Source organism: Suricata suricatta, chromosome 5 (genome assembly GCF_006229205.1).
Source record: "Suricata suricatta isolate VVHF042 chromosome 5, meerkat_22Aug2017_6uvM2_HiC, whole genome shotgun sequence".
NCBI classification, from domain to species: domain Eukaryota; kingdom Metazoa; phylum Chordata; class Mammalia; order Carnivora; family Herpestidae; genus Suricata; species Suricata suricatta.
In genome coordinates, this window is record NC_043704.1 from 138581357 (window position 1) to 138599260 (window position 17904).

A 17904-nucleotide genomic window follows, 5' to 3' on the forward strand; every position below is an offset into this window, starting at 1 on the left:
ATTTTAAATACAAAATGTATACTGGAAACTGTCCAGAAGAGAGCTTTGGGAAGAAGAGGTCTCCTCACTAATGAAAGCTACCATTCACTGTACACTTGCGATGTGCTGGGCATCAGGTCGACACTTTGCAGGCGCCCTCTAATTGGGTACACTCATTAATGCCATGAAGCATAGGTATTTTTATTATCCCCACATTACAAATGAGGAAACAGGGGGCGCCTGGGTGGCTCAGTCGGTTAAGCCTCCGACTTTGGCTCAGGTCAGATCTCACATTTGTGGGTTCGAGCCCCGCGTCAGGCTCTGTGCTGACAGCTAGCTCAGAGCCTGGAGCCTGCTTCCGGTTCTGTGTCTCCTTCTCTCTCTGCCCCCCCTCTCTCATGCTGTGTCTCTCTCTGTATCAAAAATAAATAAAACGTTAAAAAAAAATTTAAACAAATGAGGAAACAGTTTCATTAGTTGCTTAATGTCACAAAGGTGGTAAGCAGCAGAGTCAGAGTTCAAATCCACAGGTACTCGAGCTAAAGCCCAATTCATTTTTTTTTTAATTTTTAAAAGTTTTTAAAAAGAATTTGAGAATGTGTGCATGAGCAGGAGGAGGGCAGAAGAGATAGAGAATCTCAGGTAGGCTCCTAGTTCAACACGGAGTCCCACGTGGGACTCAGTCCTATAGCCATGGGTTCGTGACCAGAGCCAAAATCAAGAGAGGCTCTACCAACAGAGCCATCCAGATGCCCCTAGAGCCCAATTTCTAGTCAGTAGACTAGTGTCTAAACCAACAAATCACTCTATCTGGGAGATGGTGGAGGGACACCTGGATGGTAGGTTAAGCATCACACTTGGGCTCAAGTCATGATCTCGCGTTTCATGGGTTCAAGCCCCACATTGGGTTCTGTGCTGACAGCTCAGAGTCTGGAACCTGCTTCAGATTCTGTCTCCCTCTCTCTCTGCCCCTCTCCCTCTTCTGTCTCTTTTTCAAAAATAAATGTTAAAAAATTTTTTTTGAAAACCGAAGTTGAAACATGGTCCACAAAAGGAAAAAAAAATAGTATAAGAATTAGAGCAAGGATTTGAGAGTAGTAGAGGAGAGAAGGTGGTCCAATTTAATCTCCTGTCAGAACATGAAGAAGGCAGTGAGATGAGCCACTTTTTTCCATGTCCTTAGGGATTTGGGACACATGACTAGTTTATCAAGGTAATTAGGAATTTTAGATATTTGCGTGTGGGAGAATATTCAGGCTTAAAGGAGATGGTTACGTTTCCTCTTGATTTAGGGCTGTGTTTCTCCTGTAGGTAATAGAGGTTAGGTTGAATACTGGTGCCTCACGTCCCCAAGGGGACACAGAGGTAATCTGAGTGGGCATTCCAGGATTATCCCTAAGACTTTCTAATGCATGTGTGGCCATCTCTACAATATGAGTGTTTTTTTTTTCTTTGGTTGGCTCCCAGTTCCTTGATAGCAAAAATAGCTGAGCATGAGATAAGAAAGGTTGGAAAAACTATGATTAGAAAACACTTGACTGCGTTTGTGAGGCGGATCTGTCTTCTTGTTGTAAGTAGCTAGAGTGTTAGGGGTGGCTCAGTGGTTGAGCATCGGACTCCTGATTTCTGCTGAGGCCATGATCTCACGGTTACAAGATGGGGCCCTGCACTGGGCTCCGTGCCGAGCATGGAGCCTGTCTAAGATTCTCTCGGCACCTGCCCCTTTCCCACTCATGTGCATGCACACTCTCTCTGTCTCAAAAAAACAAAATAGCTATAGTGTTACTTGTGTTACAAAAATAGAAGTCGTGATTAACCAACAAAAGTCATAATGAAGAAAAATGAAGATTAACCAGAAGAAGTCAGGATTAACAACAGAAATCATAACTAACCACCACAATTCATGGTTAACCAAAGAAGTCTTGGCTGTCTAACCTGATTACGTCTCCAGTCGGTGGGTCTTCTGCTAACTTCTGAGAAGTCTGGCTGCTCACTTTACGTACAGACAATATCATCCTCATGTGTCCTGTTGTCTATTATTTTAAATATTATAATTGAACGGAAATAATACAGAAAGATTACCTAGAAGAGGAAGCATTCATGTGGGCCTGGATCAGTCAGAGAAGGCTTCCTGGATGAGGTGACATAGATCTTGAAGACTTGACAGAAAGTTTTGGGTTTCCTGGAAAAGGATGTTTGGGGAACGTAAGAATAAAATTGTGGTGTCAGCTACTCTAGACTAGTCCCCCCTAGATTACGGTTTTCACCTCTGCAGGCGGAGGGGCTCTTCTTTCGTTGTCTTCAAACACCACCTTGTCCTGGGCCATTTTCTTTGCTCACGTCACTTTCAAGGCATCCCAGTTTGTCACCCTCGGGTGTGATGATACACTTGGGACCCCAGCAACGTGCAGCCTGAATGGATCTTGGAAATAAGCCACCCAGCCCCTCACGTAGATGATGAGAGAGCTTCACCTCTGCGGGCTGTGACTTGGTCAAGGCCACACGGTGATAATGAGGCGGGTGCAGTCCAGCACCTAGACTTCCTCTCCAGTGCCCTTCCTCCACGGCCCCCTCCTTACCTGCCCCTCCCGGGCTGCTCCTCAGAATGGAACCAAATCCTTCCTTTTTTTTTTCTCCTCTAAATTTATCTATTTATTTTGAGAGAGCTTGCACGCAGGGTGGATTGGGGTGGGAGGGGCAGAGAGAGAGGGAGAGCGTAAGAATCCCAAGCAGGCTCCACACTGTCCGCTCACAGCCTGACATGAGTCTCGATCCCCAGGAACCATGAAATCAGGAGCTGAGCTGAAAACAAGCATTGGATGCTTCACCCAGGCACCCCTGAAATCCTTCCTTTTATATGCTCAGCTTTCCAGTGTTTTCTCCTCTAGATATGTCCCTGCCCATCTGGTTAAAAGGACTATCACACTTTGAATTCAGTACTTCTCTCTCTTTTTTATTTTTAATGTTTATTTATTAAGGAGACACAGAATCTGAAGCAGGCTCCAGGCCCCGAGCTGTCAACACAGAGCCCGGTACGGGGCTTGAACCTATGAACCGTGAGATCATGACCTGAGTCGAAGTCAGAAGCCCAACCGACTGAGCCACCCAGGCGCCCCTGAATTCAGTGCTTCTAAAGCCCAGTTTTACATATGACAAGATTTGGGTTGCGATTTTGTTTCTCAAAGCACCAGGCTTCCGATTTTAGGTGGCACAGATTTGTGGCTTTAACTCTCACTGAATCACCGAATAAGAAACATTTTCTCTGAATTCCTTAAGGATAAAGTCTCGAGTCAGTGCTGATCTGTCTCAAGAAGTGATGAGGCCTGGCGCTTTAAGCCCCTAGCAGATCTGGTATCCAGGGAGAGCGAAATGACATCTGAGTATTGTTTCGTTTGACTTTTACTTGTGTTTTATTTGCCTTTTAATATTGACCGCAGTGCTGGCTTTCACATGAAGCCAGAGATGAAAGGTCTCCATTTTAAATAATGTGAGAATTTAGAGTCAACCTAAGAAAAGACATTAAGCAGCTAAAATTTAGGTGGCAAGGGGGGGGCACAGTGTCACACACACGCACACGCGGGGTCCTCCGAGCAGTCAGGGAGATGAGGTGTAAATAATAATTCGTCACAACTCCCAGGGAAGAGAATTTGCAGAATGCAGATATCACTTTGGCCTCCAGGGGGTTTTCTGTTTACCCAGTCCATGTATAAAAATACCTCCCAACATCTATTTTCGTCAGCCAGTATTCTACTGGAGTGGAAATGATTTACTGAAACTTAGACCTTCTCCTGATATCTAGCCAAAAATCCGATTCAGAAAACCAAGCGCTATTTAGTTTCTGCCGTCATTGTTACTGAACCACACCGGCTGGATAAGTAATGACAATAGAAAGTTCTTCAGTTCTCGCTTCTCCTTTCATGTGGGCATCGCGAGATTGTTTTTGTCCCCCTCCTGGTCACTCCCTGAGAATCTGCTGAACTAAACACTTGGTTTTTAATGAATGGAGGAGGTCGTTCCTTTGCCCACCCGCTTCCCATGTGCAGAAAAGACGATCTTCCATCAGGTCAGATTCTCTTGGCGGGAGGGCAAGGAAGTCTCTGTAAATTGAGTTTGTACATCTGGCAGCCGAAAGTGTCCTGCAAGGTGTATTTTTTGCATAAAAAGATAGGTTTGAGGTGACCGCTCTGCACAGATGCCGTTCGAGGTTCAGAGTATTTGTAACCTATTATTTTAGATTTGGGGCATATTTGTAGCTCCAGAGGTACAAAAATAAACTGCATTTCCTTGGAAAATGCGTGTGTCTGGGTTGCGACTGGAGTTGCGGCCTTAAACAAGATTTCCAGGCGTTTACAGTTGAAGCGTGCCAGTAAAAATATGTTTACTTAGACGTTAAAGTCCTAGGGTGCCCACGTAAGTATCCTAAACAATGTGAGTTACAAGAGCATTCTTTGTTCATGTGCTTCAGCTTTAAATGTTTTCGACTCTGGTTTCCAGAGGGTTAATACACTAGAGGCAAGGTTGAACTCAGACAGTGTGTCTTCTGTGTCATTCAGCACATTCGGTGCTGTGTCTCTTACATCCGGGAGAATTGTTTCTACTGTAGATAGAAGTCACATCACAGTTGAGAAGGTGAAAAACTCGCTGCTCTTACTACTCCGAGCCACATAGAGGTTTTGTTGGGCAGTTAGGAGAAGGGACAGCGGGCATGCCCTTCACCCGCCGTCCATTCATCTGTGTATTGAGCATCCCTTGATTATCCATTGTCTGCAAAACCGTGCGGTGGAAGCGGGGAGGACACAGAGGAGAAGGTGGCCCCCGTGGACTCGTGCCGACGGCCTGCTTTGTTCCATCAGTATTTCACAGAAGTTAGGATAAATTGCTCCTTTTGCCAAAATACAATTTTCAGAACACTGAAAAGTGGTAACCCCATCAAATATTCAGGAAGCACATGTTTGAAGACTTACTGAACTCAGTAATGAGAGAAATTGGAGGATGACAAAACTGGTTCAAAGGGGAATTTGGGCAAAATATCTAGGTAGGCGGGATGATTGATGGGTAGAGTGAAAGGAAGAGAGAATGCTGGACTACGACTTCAAAGTTAGATACGATACCGGCTAATGTCCTCCAAGACAATAAAACAATAGTGTTCGGTTCTATTTCAGCCAGACAGAAAGCTTTACACCTAGCCTTAGCAAATATATTTGTAATTTTATCAGTCTTCTACAGTCATTACAGAGTCTGTATCCAATCAATAGTAAATAGTAAGTCAAACAAAGTTACGTTTCCCAAGAGTGTTAGATGACGCTTAGGTAAGCTGGTCAAAAAGTCAGTGTTGCAGGACAGCGCTTCCCGATAGAACTTTCTGCCAGCATGAAAATCTTCTTTTTTTTTTTAATATAACACAATTTATTTTTTTAACATATGCAATTATTTTCCATCATTTACAATACAGTAGTTGCAATGACACTCAAAACAGAGAAGCAAAGTAAAAAATCAAAACACCAACTTCTGTTTCATATAATTAGACTTATACAGAAATTAGAAGGTTAAGTAACAACTAGTTAATCACCTAATGTCACAGCTATCTGAAGTGACAATCATTATATAGCCAGCTTATCTATGTGTACTGTCCACTAGCTACATCTGGCTATTGAGCATTTGACATGGGGCTCATGCAACAGAGAAATCGAATTTTAAATTTTATTTCATTTTGATTTTGATGTAAAGAGCTACATGTGATTAGTGGCTACTGTGTTGGACATGGCAGCCCTCATGTGCCATCAAATGGGCAGCCATTTTTATGCCTTGTTTCCACTCTTGGATAGTTTTTGTCTAAGCACTTGGTAAATCAAATCATATTTTAAATGTTATAACAAGCTAAATATGTAGGGAGGAAAATCAAAGAGACGTTTATTTTTTGAAAAGACCCAACTCTTCCATGAATCTTATTTCTTTTGCAAATGTGACACGTCTTATATTGTGTTTCTTGATAGTGGGTGCACCTGAAATTGTTCTGGTGAGCAAGGCAGCTGCTTATGAAGATAAGCCTCTTTAGAGGGAACCCAGGTCTTGCATTGTTTTTTTCAAGTGAATCAGCGTGCTATTAATTTGCCTTTAGCAAGATACTAACCATCGTGTCTAGTTTTGATTCGAAGCGGCTTTCTGATTTGCAACAAAGGGAGAACTGACTCTTAATATTTCACAAGGATTTTAAGGCTTAAAAAAGTTAGCTTTTCTGCTGCTGTCACGTCATTACTCAGACCAAGCAATCAATGCATTGATAAGGGCGGCTTTGATTTCTCATGAAACTTAGAGTTCTATTACTTACTCCTCTTCTCACTTGCTTGCAGGGCTTTTTCCGCAGAAGTATTCAGAAGAACATGATTTACACCTGTCACCGAGATAAGAACTGTGTTATTAATAAAGTCACCAGGAATCGATGCCAGTACTGTCGACTCCAGAAGTGCTTTGAAGTGGGCATGTCCAAAGAATGTAAGTGGAGTCTCAAAACCTTTTTTTTCTTCCCTTCTTTGCCTTATCCACAAATAGGGTTTGCTCGGCTTCCAAAATTGAATTGTGGAGGACACAGAATGTGGAATTCAGATGTGGCAGTAAGGATATGTTGCCAAGGCTAGGTGTAAACAGAGGTGAGCTGAAAACAGAGTCACGGTGGGGATTTTCGGATCACACCGAGTGGCGGTTGGGGACAAGGCAGGAGCTGTGTGTCGTGGATGGCAGATTCGTGTTTCACGGCTGTTCTGACTCCCTGTGTGTTGCGGCGCCACCAGTAACTCAAGCACGTCACATCGCTACTTAGGGACTCCGTTTCCCCGTCCTGACCGTGGGAGTCACATTGTGCCTGTGTCCGTGAGGACAAAATGAGACAAAAGGCGTGGATATTAACAGTAGTAATAATTAGCCCTTTTTCAGAGGGAAGGGAGCATAAAACTTTTGTTGTGGAAGAAATATCTAGAAACTTGGTGCATTGGTGTTTTTCCCAATTTGATTTAGCTTTTTGTTTCCTCCCAGCCACCCAACTCCTCCAAATAATTCTGCAGGTTTTTTTTCATGCAAAAGAGAACATTTTAATCCAAAATGAGTGGTTCACAAACATCTGGTAATGGGGATTTGAAATATACATCATTTAGTATGGACGATATATATGCTGCAAACATTTTCATGACTCTCATTTCTCTCTTTGGTGCTTCCAAATGAAGGGAGCAAGGAGGTGACCGGCAAACGGCTTGGCTCAGGCAGGCCTAAGGAAGACGGAGGGCTGTGTGCCAGGTGAAGCAATGAGTGTGTTTGCTGCTGCTTCATTCTTCCCCTTCCACGGGGATTTGGTAAAGGCCAAGTGTGCATGAGGCACTGGACTGGACTAGTGCTGTGAGGGGTGCGGGGGTGCTGGGCACACGGCCCCTGCCCCCAGGAGAATGGGACACAAAGCCGGGAGCCTAAGCCATGATCTTACAGGCTGGCTCAAAGACCTATGTTATAGGTCCAGGGCTCTGGGACTTTGGAACTGGGAAACGTGGCCATTGGGTGGTGGGGAGACAGGACGGAAAGCCCCCAGGGCCTAGCGGCACTGCTCAGCTGGCCGACTGGCTTTTTGCCTGGAGCTGCTTCTAGAGAATGTTGCTTCCTGCCCAGTATCCATTCCGTCCCTTCAGCTCCCTTAAATAAGTGCCCAGGGCTTAACATGCTCTTCCGTTTCTTGGGTTTCTATACTTGAGGAAGAACAGCAGGGTGGGGAACAATTCCATTGACTCGAGCCAAGCATCCTATTCTGTGTCCCAGGCCCCTGTCATATTCTGTCACTGGTTCCTGGTGGGAATCTGTGACGTAGGCCAGTCCACAGAGGAAGATTTCAAAACTCATGCTTCCCCTCCACAAAAAGCAAAAAGATATAGTAGACCTCCTCAAAGTAAAAAAAAAAAAGTGTCTGCTCTTCAATAGATAACTCTGGAATTAACAAAAAGACAAGTCACACACTAGAAGAAATTATTTACAAATGGCACAAATGATTGAGGACTTGTATCTAAAATATACAAACCTCTGAAAACTCAGGAAAGCAAATAACCCACTTAAAACAAAAACACTAGTGCCTTCAAAAATGCCAAAATTATGAATGGCAAAGAGACTGAAAAACCGTTCCAGATTTAAAAAGACTTGCCAACTACATGCAATGCGTAATTCAGATCGGATCCTTGATCAGAGGGAAAATACCTGGAAAGGACATTATTGGGACAGTGAGTGGAATTTGAATATGGACTATAGATCATCACGTTGTAATATCCTGTTGTATGTTATTGCTCATTAGGAATTGTGAATCTAGGTGGAGGGTGTGTAGGAGGTCTTTGTACTGTTCTTGCAACTTTTGAGCAAACTTGAAATTTTATCAAAAGAAAATTACCTACACAGGACAAAAGGCGCGTGCTTAGAAGGTTGGGGCAGAAGTGCCCTCCTTTCTGATGTATGTGGACAAGGAAGTAGGCACACGGGCCCCTAGGGGCTGTCCTCCAACTCCAAGGGAAGTCACGCTGAGAACAAAGAAGGCAGTGTGGATGGAAGAGTGGACAGACAGACAGAAACTCGGCCCTGAATGGCATTATTGAATTGCTAGCCACCCAACCCCTCAACCTTGGCCTGAGGCCAATTTTGTTAGATTTGCCAAGAGGTGCCATGAAGGCACTTGAGGTTGGGGTCTTGTTCATATGTCAGGGCCTTGGTGAGCAAGAACGGACTGGGTCATCAGGATAGCATCCTACCACACACCTCCTGGGAGGGTCTTTTTCCTCTGGAAAGTTCTGTCTGTGGATGATGAGTCCACTGACCACATTTCAGCCAGATCTCTTTGCTCCCTCCAAACTTTAGAGCTCTTGAATTACTTAAAATCAGTGAATATGAAGACACAGAGCTAATACTCAGCTCAGGCCCCAGACCTGAAGAGAAAAGCACAATGTCGCCCTGAAATAGCCAGATTTTTTTTTTAATATATGTAAGTGAGTCTCACAGGATGAGCCCTTGACACTCCATTTTTGGTCTGACATTCTGTAGACATGGATGTCACAGTGAAGTTCTGTGGGAGAATTTTAGTCCAGGCTGAAATTATAAATGAGTAAGCCAGATGTGGACTCAGGGTAAATCAGTACTTTTGCATTTATTTTGTGTGGGCTGGAGACCCATTTCCTGCTTACATTACTTAAAACCCATATCCTGCTGCTCTGTAAAAACTGGCAGCTTGGTTGCCAATTAAAAAAAAAATAATGTTTACACCCACAGGAAAACTCTAGTTTCAACCCTCAAGGAACTTATCACCTTAATTAGATTTTAAAATATAGAAATGAGAAGAAAATGGGATCATTATGCCCAAGTACACAAAATAAATATATTTTCCTTAGAAGGAAATTGAAGGGGAAGGAATAAACACTTGGAGTAGAGAGACTTAGGGTCTAGTAGAATATTTTTTGAGTTGATACAGAAAGAAGCAGGAAAATATGAGAATCAGTAACCAATTATACCAAGGTATTCGCAACTGAAATGAACCCAAGAATAATAGAGACTTATAGAATGTTAGAACTGAAAAGGTATCTTGGAGATTGATTTTCACTCTCCTCTCTCATTTGACACACAAGCACTCTGGGACCCAGTAAGGTGAAACGGTTCTCCCAGTAATCCTCAACTGGCTAAAGACAGAACCAAGGTTACAATTCAGATCTTGCTCTTCTTGCCATGCTTACTCTGCAGCACCAAGATTTGCGAGATTTGCATTCATTTCTTGCCACAGGTAATGACAATTCATTCGTGTGTGCCAGAACTCTTTGGGTGCAAGTGACAGAAAGCTCAGCTTAAACTTGGCCTAAGCTTAAAAAATAGGCACATGTAATTGGATGGTCCGGAGTTACCTGATTGCATGTAAGGGCGCAAGTTCGTTTTGGGGAGCATGGCTCCTCCTCGTGTTTCATAGCTGTTTTTTTTTTTTTATTTTTACCATGTTGGTTTGGTTTCCTGGAGTATTTTACAAATGGCTACTCCAGATGGCCACCAACCCGACAGAGAGGCGCAGGTCCCCATCACTTCATAAGTGCCCAGGAACTGGTTCTCATTGGCCTATCTTGGGTCACATGCCCTTGTATAACATCTCACCCTGGGGGTGAGGGTAGACCACTGTGATTGGCTAGGTCTCAATCATGTGCCAGTCCCAGGAGGTCAACCCCACCCAAACCACCTGAACCAGGAGTGTGGGAGGAAAGGGTCCCTAAGTAGTTAATCAGAAAGACCTGTGGCAAAAATTTACAATGTCCCCACCAAGGCCTATCAGGTGCCACGGTACTGGTGCTGTTCCCAGTGCGTATTTATTCTTTGTGCTGCCGTTGAAGGAAAGAAAGAAACCAAAGGATCCGATTATACTAACATCTAACATGGGCAAGGTGTTTTCTTTACACCAGGGACATCTTAACCATTTTTGGTACTTTGTCCCATTCGATCCTAACAATAGCCGTATGAGAAAGATTCCTTATAATCCCACACTTCCCCTTTTTTGGACAGATGTGGAAACATAGGTACAGCGAGGTTAATTAATTTCGAGTAACACACTTAGTAAGGGGCGGTGCTGGGATTTGGATCCCGATAGTCATATATACTACGTGCCATAAAAAGCAGCTTTAAAAACTCTGACTTCCCTTTTTGACTCTACTCTCTTCCAAGTGGTTAATTAAACAATAATACACTCCTTGCTGTCTGTTGGAGATGTACCCCCTAGAAAGTCATGTGCAAATTTAATTTTTATAGCCCAAATTTGCTTTTAAGTGTATAAGGGGATTTACTAGTACCAGGAATCCTTGGGTGTGGGGGACCAGGAAAGCATGATTGCTTCTTTGCTTTTCTGTTCCGAAAATGCTGGTGGGTATACCTTATACCTGCCAAGGGCTTTGTAAAACTAGGGGAGCCTTTTTGCAGAGAAGCAGCTATTTGTCAAAGTGTGAGATTTGAAAGCAGTAGCAGCAAGTGAAAAAAATCGATTTTCAGCAGCATTCTGGACGTGGTACAAAAATTTATGAAGAACTTGGGGAGGAGGCAAAGGAAGCAAAATGTCGAAAAGTTGAGTGATGAGCTTCTGCTGGTGGGGTGGGAGGCTCGAAATGATGTCCGCAAAGGAGAGTATGTGGCCCTAAAATAAGAAATAAAAAAGAATAAATGAAGACATAAAATGTGGGGCTGTGAAAGAGATGTCCCGATGAGCCTGTGATACAGACACACCACTAATTGTCCATGATGGGGAAGGAGAAAATTTAAGACGATGCACGTAGAGGCTGTAGAAGTAGAGAAAGGCTGGCCATGTGCATCTGGGTCAGCTACAAGTGTCCAAATGAGTAGCTGGAATCCATAAGCCAGGTATCAGCAAACTTTCTGGAAAGGGTCAAGTAGAAAATATTTTTGGCTTTGTGGGCCATGTGATCTCCGTAAGAGCCACAGAAAGTACATAAACAAAGACTGGTTGTGTTTCAATAAAACTTTATAAACAGTAACAGGTAGAGAGCTGGGTGTGGCCCAAAGGCCGTCCTTTGCCTACTTCTGCTTTAGGTGGCTCACCCAATGGTCACTTACTCCACTCATGGCTGTTTGGGATCTCATGGTGGGCTCTTCGCCCATGGACAGTTGCTTCTCTCCTACCAGTGGACACCCCAGCTTCCGGCCACACCGGACCAGGCCGAGTCTCACAGCTCCATGTTTCAGTAGAGGCTATGCCCTGGACTTGAGTTTCAGGAGCCACAGAAATGTCTTTTCTTCTGAGAAGCCTTCTGACCCCCACCCGACATTCTACATAATCCTTCTTCCCCATAGTCCCTTAGAGCTTTGACTCTATCTCCGTGAACTGCCAACTTATTACAGTGTGATTCTCCACACGCCTCCTACACGGCAGGGCAAGTCCTACGTCTTCCTCACTTTGTAGCCCTGGAAATTAGCATGATCCTTTGGTCAGCAGAGATTAATGAAGTGATTAAATGTGGCTTGCTAATTTATTTATTTAAATTTTAAGTGGGCTCTACGCCCAACATGGGGCTTGAACTCATGACTCTGAGATGAGGAGTCACATGCTCCACCAACTGAGTGATCCTGGGTGCCACTAAATGTGGCTATTTTACTTTTTTTAAAGTTTATTTATCTATTTTAGAGAGAGAGAGAGCATGAGCAGGGGAGGGACAAAGAGAGAGAGGAGACACAATCCAAAGCGAGGTCCATTCCCTGAGCTGTCAGCACAGAGCCCGACGCTGGGCTCGAACCCATGAACTGTGAGATCGTGACCTGGAGCCGAAATCGGACGTTCAACTCCTTGAGCCACCCAGGTGTCCCCTCAATGTGGCTATTTAAAAAAAAAAAAAACAACCAAACCTGACGTCCCCCTAGCTTTACTTCCTGAAAATTGTCAGGCACAGAACAGTCCTGGGCATGCCTCTGTTGAACTCTTAGTCATTCATTTATGTGCCACCGGCCCAGAACAAGTTATTCCGCTTCTTTCGGCTTGTGTTTTCCACCTGAGTAAGAGGGACGTTAGTGTTGACAGACAGCCCAGGCATGAGAGCTGATGCTTTTAATCCTGTTTAGACAACAGTGTTTCCACAATGAGCTTCCTCCTGCCAGTTCTCTCCCCTAGAGGACATTAGAGCTGCTCGTGGATTTGCTATGGAACGTGGTTGAGCTGAGCAGGCATCTTGTGTAACTGTGCATGGCTGAAGTCCAACAGGGTAGAGAGGCTGACATGGGTAAGTGGAGGGATTTGGGGCTCACCTGGCCAGTCCTTGGCTATCAGCTTGCTCACTGACCAAAAGGGGGATTCAAGGATCGGCTAGACCCTGGGGTCAGGAGGCCAATAGGAAAATCAAAGATAAAAAGTAGGTCCGAAGCAGGACTCATGTGCCCTGATAAAGGGGCAATAGTGGGCTTTGGATGCCTGAAACATTTGCCCAGGTGTCCCTGGGCCTCCGGTCACAGCAATAGGATGCCTTTGCCCTGTGTGTAACACAAACCCTGTGGAGGTTGCGGTGGCTGCCACCCCCATTCTGTGTCTTTTCTTTCTGAAAACCACTAGCCGTTAATTTCCAAAGGAACCTCTTCAAATTGCCTTTGAACTTATGTTTATGTGGGCCATGCTTTTGAGTGGTGGGCAAAACATGCCTTTGATTTTGTTTGAGAATGTGGTTTAGTGTTCATTTCATAGCATTTCTTTCCTATGACAGTGGCAGGAGTATATTTGTAGAATAAAGCGATTGCGTAATCTCTGAATTTAGGAGTCCCTAAGCGCTCATTGACACCTTCTCATTTGGGGCATATTGAGCTTAAAAACAGCTTTTTATGTATTATATAAATTCCCATTTATACTTTGGACATGAACGTCCCCATGAGTCGATTGGATGGAACGCATATGCTTTTGCACGGACACTTTGATGCCTCCACAAGAGGTTTTTGTTGGTCTGTGTTTCATTTCCCCTTTACTGTTACGCTTACATTAAAACAAACCTTTTGGATTACAGGCACCTAACCTGGGTTAAAATCACTTTTGTTGATGCACAAATTATATCGATGTGCTCATTGGTTCTATGGCCGGATTTTACTGGCTTTATAACGAGGAAATTCATATTGTAGGTTGCCTTGTGTACTTGGGAAATTACATAAAAATCATCATCAGAGCACTTAATGTCTTTCTAATTTTAGTTTATTTCTTCATTTGTTCCCATGTTACGTCCTAGCCTGTTACTGCGTTCCCAAGGTGCGGCGTGATCTTTGTGTTCTGCTCAACAGAGAGGCGGCATTAACCCCCACCTTTCCTTCTACCCCGCCACACACAAATCCCCAAAAGTAAATGAAAGGCCGGGAAACTTTATATTTTTGTATCTAAAAATGTCACGGACGCTGGAAGGTAAAACTCTGCTGTCCCTTTCCACTTGCTAAATGTTACTGTTCTCCTGCATCTGTTTGGGTGTTTAAAAAAAAAACAAACAAAACACATTCCGTCCAGGCATGGGCAGGCCAGCGATGTCAGTGCCACTGTGGGACTTGGAGCGCATTAACACTCAGACGGCACAGGAAGTATTAAAATTCCTTCAGCTTTACTAACACATTTCTCCCTGCAGCCTGTCTCCTGGAAAAGGGGCGCTCAGCACATTCTCACCTTAGAAAAAGAACTTTCCATGACACCGTAGGACAGAGCAGAGCAAGGGAACGAAGGGCTTTGACGGTAGCCTGAGCTGGGTTCGGGTAGGACTCTGCCTCATCTTTGGCAAGAAGTATGATTTTGTCCCAAGTGCGGCAGGGGCTAGCTACAGCGGGATTGTTTCCTGCATTGGACCTTCTGAGGATGGTGCGCTGGGCACCCTGCTTGGCCCACGGGCTGTTCTGTCGGGGTTCTGCTGGTGGCGCACCCAGGCTCTGTGCCCTGGTTCCTGCTGCCACGCTGCCTTTTACTTCAATAGCTACGCAGCCCTGCTCCTCCTGCAGGAGAAAAGCAAAGGGCAGAGGCTCTGCTCGTTTTGAATTGTTTATAACAGCACAGTGTAGATACACAGCCCGAAATATTATGTCACGGCATTAAAAATAAAGCTTGCAGGCATCGTTTCTAAAATAAATATCCGCCTTCCTCAGCTACTGTAAACTGGGAGGCAGATGGCTCATTTGCCCGGAGATGCCGGGACACGTGTAATCAGAGAACGGGATGGGATCCTGGATCGTGGAACCCAACTCCATGGGGAAAACCGAACTGGGGTGTTAGAAAGGACGCCTGGGCCCCTCCTTGCATCAGTCAGCTCAAGGTGAGGCCACCGGGGTCTCCTGGGCAGCGTCTGGTTTGCACTAGATCCCCAAAGCGGCAAAGTCTCTTTCACTCCCTGCTTCCTCCTTTGTGTGCCCCTGTGGCATCTGCCATCTCTCCCCAGTGTTGATTTGGGGCTCTGTCGCCCACTTTTCCTGAGTCCATCTCCCTTCTTGCACCCGAATCTTAGCCACTGGCCTGTTCCCTAGCACTGCTTTTGCTGTCAACCATGTGGTGGGGGGGGCTGCAGAGGACGTGGGTGATGACATGACACCTGGGTGCCTCCGTTGGTTAAGCATCAGACTCCGGCTCAGGTCATGATCTCGCAGTTCGTGGGTTTGAACCCTGTGTCAGGCTCTGTGCTGACAGCTCAGAGCCTGGAGCCTGCTTCAGATTCTGGATCTTCTTCTCTCGGCCCCTCCCCCATTCGTGCTCTGTTTGTCTCTGTCGCAAAAATAAATAAACATTTTAAAAAATTAACCAAAAAAAAAGACAGTTGATGGTCACAAAGCGCTTTACCAACAGCAGCATCTCCCAAGCCTTTGAGTCATCTCATGTGGCAGGCAGAAAGGGAATAACACTTGGATCCTCAGTGTCCTGACATTCAGAGACGCTAATACACCTCCCTGCAGTCTCACTGCTGGCTTAAACCCGTGGGTCCTAATTCCAGTTCCTTGTATCTTTTCAACTACACTTTGCTTCCCCAACAACACGGTTCTTGTGTGCATGTGATGCTACCCAGTTTCAGTATCTTCACCCACTTTGGCTCCCAAATCACATTTTGTATCATTTACATATGATTTATTTTCATGCATGTCCTGGCTTAATACAGGATTTTCCCTAGAGTAAATTCTGCGGAGAGCGTACGAAACCTGATTTGGGGGAGTACTGAACTTAGTATGCAAGAATACCAGATCACACGGTGATAAAGTCATTCCCTTTCCAATAGTCATCCCATCTCTTTATTACTAATGGGAAAATCTCAGTTTGAGGCCAGTCCATCCTTAATTAGTACCTCTTGAACCTTTGCTACTTCCTCTTTGTGATGGAGAGAAGACAAGCACCCATCCTAGTGAGGACGAAGCGTTGTGTTTTTCCGAGGTGTGCAAACGTTCTGAAATGACCGGACGCTGCCTAGTTGAAGTGCTGCGTACCATTCTTTATCGCAACTCTGATTCTCCCATTGTAGCATCAGATCTTCATGAAGGAGCATGGCTTTGTTCCGGTAAAACGTCAAGCAATGAACCTGAAAACCCTGTTTATTTTTACCTTTAACTCTTCTGTATGTCAAACAGTACCGCTTTTACCTTTATAGGAGTAATGTAAAATTCTCTAACTTTTATTTAGGCAAAAAAGAATCAATTTGGAAAGAGTGTAATGGCCTCTAATGGGAGAGCTCATAAACGTAGGACAGGAAGGACAGAAGTTCGAGAAACGCTGGTTTTATGTTAGTTGGTCAGGTGTTCTTGTATCTTGACATGAATAAAACAGGTTCGGGGGGAGCCTCAGCCCCTTCCAGAGGCCCCTGTATTGCCACAGTTGTTGAGGGGGTAGCCCATTGACCTCCCTTTGTGTTGCCAAGGACCCCTCTGCCCTTCCTCCGTCCTGAGCCGTGTACACCTCGAAGATGGGCCCCCGGGTCTTGCTTTGCGTGGATCCTCAGGGTTTAGTCCTGTCCTGATACAACAGAGACCAGTGAGTGGGGGGATCCTCCCTGGAGGGATTTCAAGCATCAGGCGAACTGGGGAAGTGGGGGTGGCGGGGAGGGAAATACGAGGAACAGGGGAGACCTCAGACCGCACTGCTTACTCCCTCTTCTGTAGAGCAGCAAGGTATTGGTGTGGCTTACGGCACAGCGTTGGCGGACAGCATGGATCCTGATCCCAGCCCACTACTCCCGTAGCTCTGTGTGATCTCGGACAAGTGACTGAGCATCTCTGTGCCTCTGGTTCCTTGTGTGTAGCACCAAGATGATGATAGTCCATCCCTCACGTGGGTATTGTCAGGAATAAATGAATTAATATAGAAGAGGAACTAAAGACAGTTCTTAGCTCAGTGTTAGCTCTTGCTCGTTCCTCTTTGTCCTGCTATGATAGTGATCCATTCTGGCCTCCAAAGATTGGATCATCAGTATAGTCCTCGTGACTCTGCAGAACTGCTAACGTTCCTTCCGGCCCAGTGGTGCATCTGCTCAAAACAAAAGGTACTCTTGATGTTTGTCCTCAGGGCTCAGACCTGATACCCCACAAAGCAAAGTGTCACGTCAGCCAGAAGTGACCCTGGGATTCGTGGCCTCGAATCACTTACACAATCCGTTCCAAGGGTATCGGTGTGGGCAGGGCCCTGCACAGCTGGCCCAGCCTGCCCCAGCCTGCCCCAGCCTGCCCCAGCCTGCCCCGGACACAGGCCTCCTGTCACGCTCCTCCAAATGTTGCCCGCCCCCCACGGGTCACGCTGGCCACTCAGCAGGCCTTGTCATGTGATGCGGCCTCAGGGTGTGCTTGGCCCCCTCTCTTCCTGTGATGCCTGTCGCCTGCTTTCCCTCTTGCTCATCTTTCAAGCTCCCTTTTTCCCAAATATGCATGCATATGGGGCACTCTTAGCTCTCTAGAGAGTGACATGTCAGTGACATGTCAGTGACTCCTCTGTTGGGTGACTTCAAAAGTCAGACTCGTTTTTGAGTCCGGGAGGTGGATAGAGGTGGGGGGGGGGGGGGGGGGGGGGGTGTGTGTGTGTGTGTGTGTGTGTGTGTGTGTGTGTGCGCGTGCGCGCGCGCTCGCACATGCAAGAGAGAGAGAGATGGAGGGAGGGAGGGAGAGAAAGGGCGAGAGAGAGGAAGAACATGCGCAGGTGATTCTCAGCCCTGGCTATAAGCACCTTGAAGATAGGCACAGGCTTTCCTATCTGGGTCTGCAATCGAAAGTCTGGTTCCTAGTAGATATTTCTGGAATGGACTGGAGATAAAGAGAAAGTGAAAGGTAGAGATTCTGAATCAGGAACTTTCATCTGATCTTTCCTAAGAGTTTGAGATTTGAAATCGGTCCCATGGACGTCATGAGCTCATTTTTACCTTTTCCCTTTTGGGTCCTTCCCTAACTTGCGCCATACAAGTTCTAGCA

General features: G+C 45.5%; 1 protein-coding gene across 2 annotated transcripts in view; it reads left to right on the forward strand.

The window, feature by feature from the left end:
• RARB (retinoic acid receptor beta) overlaps positions 1 to 17904 on the forward strand; it is a 163130-nt gene that overhangs the window by 63580 nt on the left and 81646 nt on the right. For both annotated transcript variants that reach the window (XM_029940362.1, XM_029940361.1), the window contains exon 4: positions 6330 to 6471. In XM_029940362.1, coding sequence (XP_029796222.1) covers positions 6330 to 6471 — 142 coding nt within the window. The remainder of the gene's footprint in view (positions 1 to 6329; positions 6472 to 17904) is intronic.